Below are 9929 nucleotides of genomic sequence, written 5' to 3' on the forward strand. Positions count from 1 at the left end.
TTGACAAGAATGTCGTTTGCTGAGCTCACGTCTCCAAAAAGAAATATGATCTAAACAAAACTGGCATTGAAGGAATTTAGTTAAAGCTGATTTGCTTGAAATTACTAGGATCAAATCATCGGTGTCTAGAAAGTTTGACTTCATTATTGGAGTAAACAAGGTCTCAATATGGTTATTATGAATCTTTCGGGACATGGATAGAATGCACGGTTCGTCAGGTTCATAAATGATATTGGAGCATTTGCCAACCTGCATGACATCACGAGGAACTCATAATGAACATGTCGAGTCCTGAACGCAGTCTTAGGAACATCATCATTTCTGATCTTCAGCTGATCGCAACCAAACTTCAGATGAATCTCGAAGAAAGCTCGGGCTCCATAGAGTTGGTCAGAGAGATCTTCAATTCAAGACATGGGTTAATGATTTTAATCGTCACCCAATTGAATTGCTAGTAAACAATGTACAATCTTAAGGTTCGGTCTTTGCTCTTCAAGAATAGAAGCAGAGGTCTTTACGATGAAGGTTCAAGGAAAATAGGTGTTATATTTTAACATAGATCAATGGTGCCTCACACATCTCACTTTAGTGGTATCATAGGTAGATATTTAGGAATGATGTCAGGAATTCAGTTTGATTTGGTTCACAATTTCAAGCTGTACCAGATTGTCGTCTTCCTCTACAACATGTGCTAATAAGCCTTCAAAACCTTTCTCAATAAATGTTCCGCCTTTATAGCAGGGATTAATTTGTTCTTCAATTTCTGAGGTTTGCTAGTAGGGCTGATAATAGGGATGGTAGGTTGTCGAAAAATGATTACTTTCGGTCAATGCTCTACCAAAGGAATAATAATAATGTAGTTGATCCATCTCTTGGATTACATGGAAATCCATGAAATCCAACGAAATAAGATTAATTGGCATTATTGGATTGGTAATGAAAACAGTGCAATCATTGCACTCATGCAGGACATAACAGACTTGCCTAGTGGCATTGGAATTCTTGAGACATACCCAACTAAGGTACCATGTGATTGAAGTATTTGAACAAACATGAATAAAATGACTGATTAGTGGTTAATGTCGTTGTCATTACTATGGGTTTACTATTCTCCTACAAGGCTTGCCCTCAAGTTTCCACGATTTTAATTTCTTCGGCTAAGGTAGTCACTGTTAATCAATCTATTAGTCGTGCCACTAATTAACGCATTTATAATATTTTGATATTGTTCATTACCCTGAAATTGTGAACATGCGTTCTAGCACAAAGGTATCATTCCCAGATATTAGCATTTGTTCGGTATCAGAAATCATACCGCCTGAATATTGGTTTATAGTTCCGAAGTATCAAACAACATCATCAATGAGTAGCTCTACCGTAGGCTGATTACCAGTTAGAGCTCACTCAGCTGAGTTGACTGTATATAAAAGCTAATTGGTAATCAGCTGAGCGATAGATTGTGAGTCATGTTAACGTGTTACGTTTAAAATTGTCAAATTAAAAGACAAAGTAGAATTAAAACATAAAATTATTAGGGATGAGGTATTCTTTTTTCATTTCTTGCTTTTATAAATTGCAGAAGAATTCATAAACTTCATGCCATAGCCAATGGATTTGGACACAAATTCCTTTTCTCCATAGCCAAAAAAAAGAAAAAAAACATAAAAACAGAGTTTAAAGAAAAAAACAACACTAATCTTCATTATACTTCGAACAACCCCATTTCATTGAAATGACCAAATTAACTTAAATTTAAACAACCCCATTTCATTAACCAAATTCTAACAGCGTATCATATTTCTGTATCCGTAGTGTCCCGTTCAACATGCACAACACTCCTAGCATTTTGAGACATTTCACACCACTAGAGGCTGCGAAGGAGAATGCCTTCAAACGTGATCCCAGGTCCAAATGCCAAGGCAAGTCAACATTCCTCTTCCCTCCGCACCTTTTTCTTCAACTTCAACTCCAACTCCTCCCTCATATTTTCCATCACATAAAAAATGGTGTTGCTGCTCACATTCCCATAGTCCATCAATGCCCTCCTGCTGCTCTCAAGCTTATCACTGCTCCGCTTTAGCGTGCTCTCCAGCTTGTTCAGAATTGCCGGTCCGCCCGGGTGCACTGCCCAAAACAGCTCATTGAAGTCCCTCAGCTCCGCATTGGCCGCCACAACCAGCTTCTTGCAAAACACCTCTATGTTTTGGTCGATTTTCTGAGGCAGGTCCCTCCCAAGCTTGAAGTTAATACCTTCCTCGAACAGCCTGCCGTCGATCACATTGTGTGTCTCCGCGAGGAACTGCTGGACGGCATAGTTGAGCTCCATGAAAGGAGACTCTTGCCCTGCTATTGGGTTGCTACCAATGATCACAGCTGCAGCCCCGTCCCCGAATAGCGCTGCCCCTACAAGGTCGTAAGGGCACGCCTTGTTGGGGGGCCAGAAACCAAGGATTGTGGTCTCGGAAGTGGTTAGCAAGACGCAACTTCCTGGGTAGTTTTCAGCTATGTCTTTGGAAATGCGGAGGCCAGTGACACCACCGTAAAATCCTAGGAAGTAGAGCATGACGCGGCCAACGTCGTTCCTTAGGCCGAGCTTGCTTGAGAGTTATAGGTCGCCGCCAGGTAGTCTGATTTCATTTGAGGATACGTAGACAATGTGAATGATATCTTCAACAGGCCTTCCCCATTCCTTGATGCAAGCAAGGCTGGCTTCCAAAGCCATCTCAACCACCACAGGGTTTGCTATTTCGAGGCGCTGTTTGATGGTGGCTGTGCCCTCTGTTGCTAGCTCAGGGTATTTGTCTAGGATTTCCTTGGACATCACTGTGTATCCAGTCTTCAAAGTAGTGGTTTTGCCTTAAAAAACAGATAAATAAATAATCACATAACGCTTCTAATCTGTACATATTATGTATACCACATTTATTTAACCATATCTCTTGCAGAGGTGCAAAATGAAGCCATCAATGAAATTGATAAATATGGTACAAATAGTTCTATGATTTAGTCAAAAAAGTAATTTAGACACAAGCAAGTACAGAAAGAAACTTAAAACATATATTACATAAGGGAGTTTGCTTACACAGGAGCTCCAGTTTTTCCTTGATGGGGACGTCTTCACATTTCATGTCACCAATGTAGCCCTCGACCAAGCAATCCTGTGGGATGCGTTGGCTCGGGAAAGCCTTGCCCAATGCAAGGACAGTTGCCTTCCCCGGTGTAGGAGCATACCTAGTTGGGGCATGGTATTGCTCGGAAGAACCATTAGTACCCTTTCTCTTGACTTTCGATATCTTTTACGAGGATGAGGAGGCTCAGAAAAGGAAGCTTTGTGAGTTTGGGGAGAGCTCAAAGGCAATGTGCATATAAGAGGGGAGATTTTGGTGGGTGTTGGACAAGAGTTGGTTTCAAAGGGAGAGTCGCATGAAAAGAAGAGATGTCTATTTTATTGTGGTTTGGTGATTTTATCTGTGACTGTTCCAAGGGGGGAACAGAACAATCTTTTACTTTTCTTTTGTTTGGTAAAAGGGTGAAACAATACAATTAGTAAAGAGCATTTTGTCCTTTTTGTTTTTGTTTTTTGCCATCCAGACATTGGCTAGCTGTTAAGGATTGGGTACCTTCTTGTTAGAGCCTTGACAATCAAAATAGAATGATCTGAAAAAAGCATTTTCGTGTGCCCCTAACAAGTGAGAAATTCTTCAGTCCCTAACACGGTTAACCGTATTCTGAAACACGAAAAAAAATCATTGGCTTATCAAATTATCTATCCAGCTAGACACTCGTACATTAGCACCAAACACAAGGGGGTGGGATTGTGTGTGCGATTAAATGGTGAACTTGCCCAATCGTCCAACGGCACACACGAATAAGATCTTATAATAAGGTAATGCAAAGTTGAAATATATTAACCACCTGTAACAAAGATAGGATTAAGAGTTTCTCCTGACAAACGTAAGGTGGCGGATTAAAGAGATTTTACAAAGTAATGCAACACCAAGAATATTGGGTCTTACAGCCTGCTTTCTGGTTAGTAAAGCAAGGGCATGCTTCACCCTCTCAATCTGTGTGATTTCACTCCACAATTCTTGGCCATGTCCATTTTGTATGCACTGCACTTTCCGTTGAGGGGCCAACTGTTCGTGGGTTTTTATTTTCAAGCAGGTGCAGTTCTAACTGGGCATGAGTTTTGTTCAATGCAATTTGGAGTGTGGATGGACGGTATATGTCTATGTGAGCTGATGGTTGAGACGGGGGGTCTGGATGAAATTGAGAGAGAATGGTTAGCTGAATGCTGAGAAGATGTTTTAGGACGAGGGTGGTAACAAGTGTATTTACAAGTTTGTGACGTGATCGAGATGATCTTAAAAACCCACCAGTTAGCAGTAACAAAAATGTTCCACCTAAACACACAATGAAAACGAAGGAAAGTTGGATTCTGCATGTCAAGTTATTGTTGCTTCTACATACCATGTCGACAACAGCCAATATGAAGAAACTAAACAATCAGTAATTAGGAGATTATGTCTCAGACATATTATTGCTGAGAGGCTTATTCACCAGCTGTCAACGGCCTGGCGGTAAAGTTTTTGTAGGGGAATGCGATCAACAATTTCAATTTTTACAAAAAAAGCTTCCTTCAATGACTGAGTTTTGTTCAATGTCAACAACAAAGTGTAATCCTGACAAAGAGAGATGTCGTTGATACAGCGAGAAAGAAAGAAAGCAATTGTTTAAAAGAAGGGCTTCAAATTAGGTGCATAGGTTCTCTGGAAGGTGAAAGTTAAAGAGGAAAGGATTCGAATCGGTAGGGGAGCATAAAGGATTTAGGATAGAGATACTAGAAATTCATTTTCTAGTTACTGGAAACTTAGATGAAGTTAAACTCTGACAAAACAATAATTCTTGAGATTTAAATGAACAAGCTCTAAAATCAGTGAGTTGCAAACCTTGTTAGTTAGGATGCTTCATCCTTGGGAGCTCAAAGGAGAGAAATCCATTAAGTTTAAATGATTAAGCAATCTATTACTGGGTTTTATAAGTTTCCAAAAGATGGAAGATGAAATAAACATTTAATATAGACATTGGTGGAAGAAGTAGTTCCCGGAAAGGAATAGTAATTACCAGAATCTTCGAGCCACTCAGAACGATGGGCTTGATAAGCAGTTTAACTCGTGTACCATGCCAAGAACACAACTTTCGATGCGAAGGAATTTTTCTGGAAACTCCACAAGACTATACAACCATGTGATGGCCCATTCCATATATTGAGAACAATAACATTCATTCTGTTCAGCATGCTCCTCTGCACAACAAAAGAATAGGGTGAATTCATAGAATATGAAACATTAAGTATGGACTGCAAATGGGTACTAAACTCTAAACTTATACAGGACACTAGTGCATGATATGAGGATGCATAGAGACCACCAAACGTTTGAGATCCTTGGATATTTGTTTTTTGAAGGCATTACATGCACATACACCAAGCTTAAATCTGCCTAAAGGGTCAAGATACAAAGCCCTGAATTCGGAAAATTACATTCCATGCATGATAAGAGTATTCTGGTGTTCTTTTGGGCTCTGTCTAACTTTAATGGGTAATAAGTACAATGGACTTACAGTTGAGGTCTCGACCTATGGGATTTGTCTAGCGACTGCTCTCCTGGCATCCCTTTAGATAGAAACTCAGCTTCAACTGATTTTCCTGCAATCTCTAGTGCAGATTTTAAGGATCCTAAGCAGGGAAATTGCTGATAGCCTGCATTCTCAACCAGTTCATAGTACAAGCCAAATGCTTCTGAAGGTTTATTGATATTACAAAGCCCTTCGATGACTTGGTTGAAAATATCAATACTGACACTTTGATGCTTCTGCAGACTGAATTGCAACATTTTGCATGCGTCTAACAGCTTTCTTCTCTGGCAAAGAAAATGAACCACTTCTTCCATTTTAATTGAGTATCCATTCTTATGGAGCATCCCTACAATGTCAAATGCTTTGTCACGCAACCCACTGCTGAAAAGTAGCCTTACAAGATGTGTTGAGAGATTAATATTTTGTCTAATTTTTCTCTCCAGCATTAAAATAACACAATTGGCAGATTCTAGGGCACAATTCTTTTCTAAAAGTTCTGCTAGTATACAATGGAATGTACACGTTTTTGGGAGATGAGAGCTTTTCAGCATCTTCTCTAGCGTCTGTTGAGCAAGAAGGGCCTTACCCTTCTGCAAGAGACCACCAATCAAGGATTCATAAATTTCGACATCAGGCACAAAATCCCTTCTAAGCATCCAGACTAGGAGTTCATACCCGGTTTCAAATGTACCTTCCTTACAATGGCCCATGATCAAAGTCTTATAGGACACAGGGTCTTGCGTTCCTCTTCTCATTAGCTGCCTAAACACTGCCTCGGCCTTTTTAATTTTCCCCTTACTACACAAATACTCAAAAATAGGGTTATAAGAGGCAACAAGAGGCTTACAACCGTCATCACTTAACAGTATTTCTTTCTTTGATAGCTCATCGAACAACTCCTCTGCTCTACTGTAATCCCCTCGTTGACACAAACTGCGTATCAAAACACTGTATGTAGCTGAATCTGGTGGGACCTTTAGCTCTGACATCTTTGCAAAAACCTTCAATGCTTCATCCAAGTTTCCTGCATTGCAATGCGAATGCATCAGTGTGTTAAACGTACAAGTATCAGGAGTAAATTCTCCACCGCTCATTGTTCCTTCCAAAATGTCTTTTATCTTATCTAGCTTATGCGCTTCACAAAGCCCCTTAATTAGAGTATTGCAGGTAATTCCATTTGGTTTCAACCCTTGGCTAGTCATCTCCTCCAAAACACATAAAGCCTCATCAATCTCTTGTTTCATACAATAACCTCTAATCAAGGTCGTATAAGTAACAATATTTGGATTCAAATCTGCACTTCTCTTACTCATGCCCTTCACCACATTATGGGCAATACCAACCTTCCCTGCTCTACACAATCCATCAACAAGAGTATTATAGGTAATGACATCTGGATCACATTTGAAACGCGACATTTCTTTGAAAAAGCGAAAACCTTCATCAACCATGGAGTTCATACAAAACCCTCTAATCAAAGTATTAAACGTACAAGTATCTGGTGTAGCTCCATACATACTAACCATTTCATCATACACATTCTTGGCCATATTGGTCCGCCCCTTTCTAAGCAAAATCAACAGCAGACTATTGAACGAAACAACAGAAGGCGAAACACCAATCGACTTCATTGTACTAAAAAGCTTTATAGATTCTTGGAACAGCCCAGCTCGACCGTAGTTCCTTATCAAGCTATTAAAGAACCGGTCCTCGAGCTTAACTGCCCCATTAGACTTCTTTTCAATCGAAAACAAGAAATTTCGAGCAGCATTGAGATTTCGATTGCGACCCAAGATTTCAAGCATCAAGAAGTAGGATTGGTCATTGTGAGAGAAACCCATTACCTCCGCCCACTTGAAAAATTGAAGGGCTTTGCTGGGGGCTTTGATAAGGTGGAGAGTTTGGTGCACTGTCGTTTTGGAGAGAGAGGAAGCGATTGTAGAGAGAGAAGATTCGAGCTCAGTTGACCACGGCATGGAGTCGATAAGCTTGGCCATATCCTTAGCCCTTTTGGTTTTGGGGGTTGACAATTTGGGTCGTTGGGTATTGTTCTGCAGTTGTTCATCGTCTTTGTGGTTCTGGGTTTTCTGAGAGGAACGGCACCTGGGTTTTGCAGAAAGATGTTAAGTTTGTGTTTGGCTGGTGAGAAAATCGGGAAAGAAAATAAAGTAGAAGTTTTGAGATGACGTACCTGAGAAGAGAAGCTCGCTGAGAGTTGAGGGTAGGGCTGGAGAATTGCTGTCTAAGGAGTGCCAATGCTCGTCTATGAGAAATGGGATTGGCGGCCATGAATAGCTTCTGGTTTCAATTTCCTTTCTCGCCCACTCCTACTTGAACTACATGGGACCCAGGGATTCTCCGCTGTCACCAATCCCGATCTATCAGCCGTTGAGGCCGTCGGCGTCTTCTTATTCTGGCGCAAGAAAGAGAAGAAATAAAAAGGGGAAGAGAGACAGAGAAGGAAGGAGAAAGGGAGAGCGCTGAGGGGGAATGGCAGAATCGGTGGGGGATGGGGGGATGGAAAAGGGTCGCGGGATCCGTGATTGTGGACCGTTCGTTCTACATTCTACGTTCTATGGTCAGTCCCGTGATTGTGAAGTTGTTTCAGTTTTATTAGGTACTATTTATATTTAATTTTAAATTTTAAAATAATTTTTGAACGATCATGATTAAGAGATCCTAGGGTCCACAAGAAAAGGATCTGGCGAGAATCTTTTTCCTTCCATATCACCCCGTTAAAATTTCTCAAAATTCACACCCTCATTTTTACCTTTTAGAAATTCTTATTAAATTTTTATTGTTGATCTTCTTCAGTTTATTCGGTCCCAAACATTGTAAAGAGTGTGTATTTCTAATCTAGAAGTAAAAGGGGTGTGATTCATACCCTTTTTTACTTCTCACACACTCTTCTAATTTTCGGCCGTCGGATTGGATGAATTGAAGAAGATCAAATGACAAAAATTAACAAGGGATGTGAGAAGTAAAAATAAGTGTGTGAATAGGACAACCCGAAGTAAAAATAGGTGTGTTAATAACACTACCCTCACGTTATTTTGTGCGTTTATTACTTAAATTCGACCAATCCAACTCAACAACTCTGTACATGCTCAATTCAATTTTAAATTTGATTGGACATGTAAGATTAAGTAAACCCCATACCGAGCCCAGTCCCACCTCAACCCCAATATTTATTAAGTTGGGTTGATGCATTGTCCATCCAACAAGCCAAACTCAATTTAAATTCTACTTGAATTCAATCATCCACATAATATTAGTCCCACATGATATCGTATAAGTTACATATTATTGGGGCTCAAAAATGTCACGCAAGGCCCAAGAGGATTGAAGGCCTAAATGTTCTATACGGTCCATGCAATTTCATGCCAAATCCAATTTATATTACACGCTAATCAAGGTTTTATTTAATTAACATGCCACGCCAAGCACATTCCTTTAAACCCAACATTTACCAAGCTCACATGGACCCTAGACATGTGGCTTAATGGGGCTTGCTTGAGGGTTTAAGTGTGGAAGGTTACAAAGGCCCACATGGCCCATGGAAGGCTTTTCAATATTTGAGACTTTGGCCTACTTAGTCCAAGCCTTTAGAATGATCTCATGATGAGTAAGTAATGTGGTATTTCTTTGCGCGTTACTTCAGCCATGCACTGTCATTAGCCTAACTCCACAACAACTTATATTTCCAAAGCATTTCACTATTTCCATCACCAAAGTATGTCACCCTTTCCTAGCACCAAAACTTGTCTTCCTGTTAACCAATCTTTACACCAAACTGTTTCACTTTTTAGCTCAATGAAAAAGTAAGCACAACTTGGCTTTCACCATTAGGGAAAGATCTAATGATTTCCTACCAAAAGTGTATTTATCATCTTTGACCTTTACATCTCTTTATCTGCTGGAAATAAGCTACTTTCAGTGCCCCATTTTGTTTGCTGGACATAATGCAACTTCAGTTCTTTGTTTTACCTGTTGGGACAAGTTGTTTCTAGCACATCCTTTTATTCAACAGAAAATAGGGATAACCATCACCTAATATAAATTGGAAACCCATATCAGAAAGAATGGAAGAGACCAATTCAATTACAGTCAGGAGAGACAGACTATGCTCAATTGCAAGCAATGAGGACGAACATCTCCCTTAACTACTGAAAATCACTCTTACCTGCTGCAAGCTTCCTGCACCAGCCACAAGCCTAGCCCTAAGTTTTCCATTCTCTTTCCTTTAATGTCTTCCTTCATTTACTGCAAGAATGCCAAATCTACAGACCATA

The 9929-nt window shown here is 40.1% G+C and overlaps 2 protein-coding genes across 7 annotated transcripts; both read right to left on the bottom strand.

The window, feature by feature from the left end:
* Positions 1-1702: 1702 nt before the first annotated feature.
* Positions 1703-2563, bottom strand: LOC103406963 (type III polyketide synthase A). The gene has a single exon (XM_070817274.1). The coding sequence runs from the start codon at positions 2561-2563 to the stop codon at positions 1925-1927; it is 639 nt and encodes a 212-aa protein (XP_070673375.1). The 3' UTR covers positions 1703-1924.
* On the bottom strand, positions 1703-8199 carry LOC108169281 (pentatricopeptide repeat-containing protein At1g02060, chloroplastic). Of its 6 annotated transcripts, none has more exons than XR_003768736.2 (5): positions 7829-8199; positions 5623-7740; positions 5125-5305; positions 3083-3682; positions 1703-2856 (listed from the first exon to the last, which is right to left on the bottom strand). XR_003768736.2 is itself a non-coding variant. In XM_029093335.2 (3 exons), the coding sequence occupies exons 1-3, from the start codon at positions 7924-7926 to the stop codon at positions 5293-5295; spliced, it is 2229 nt and encodes a 742-aa protein (XP_028949168.1). In that variant the 5' UTR covers positions 7927-8199; the 3' UTR covers positions 4974-5292. The 6 variants fall into 6 exon arrangements, 1 of the variants encoding a protein (XP_028949168.1); XR_003768734.2 differs by having other exon boundaries at positions 3083-3728; XR_003768737.2 differs by lacking the exon at positions 3083-3682.
* Between the last annotated feature and the right edge of the window lie 1730 nt (positions 8200-9929).

This window comes from Malus domestica, chromosome 02 (genome assembly GCF_042453785.1).
Source record: "Malus domestica chromosome 02, GDT2T_hap1".
In the NCBI taxonomy this organism is placed as follows: domain Eukaryota; kingdom Viridiplantae; phylum Streptophyta; class Magnoliopsida; order Rosales; family Rosaceae; genus Malus; species Malus domestica.

Coding starts and splice junctions, on each gene's coding strand:
- LOC103406963 (XM_070817274.1), bottom strand. CDS start 2,563: ATGCTCTACTTCCTAGGATTTTACGGTGGTGTCACTGGCCTCCGCATT.
- LOC108169281 (XM_029093335.2), bottom strand. CDS start 7,926: ATGGCCGCCAATCCCATTTCTCATAGACGAGCATTGGCACTCCTTAGA. Junction 7,741..7,828: donor CAGCGAGCTTCTCTTCTCAG/GTACGTCATCTC, acceptor TGCAAAACCCAG/GTGCCGTTCCTCTCAGAAAA.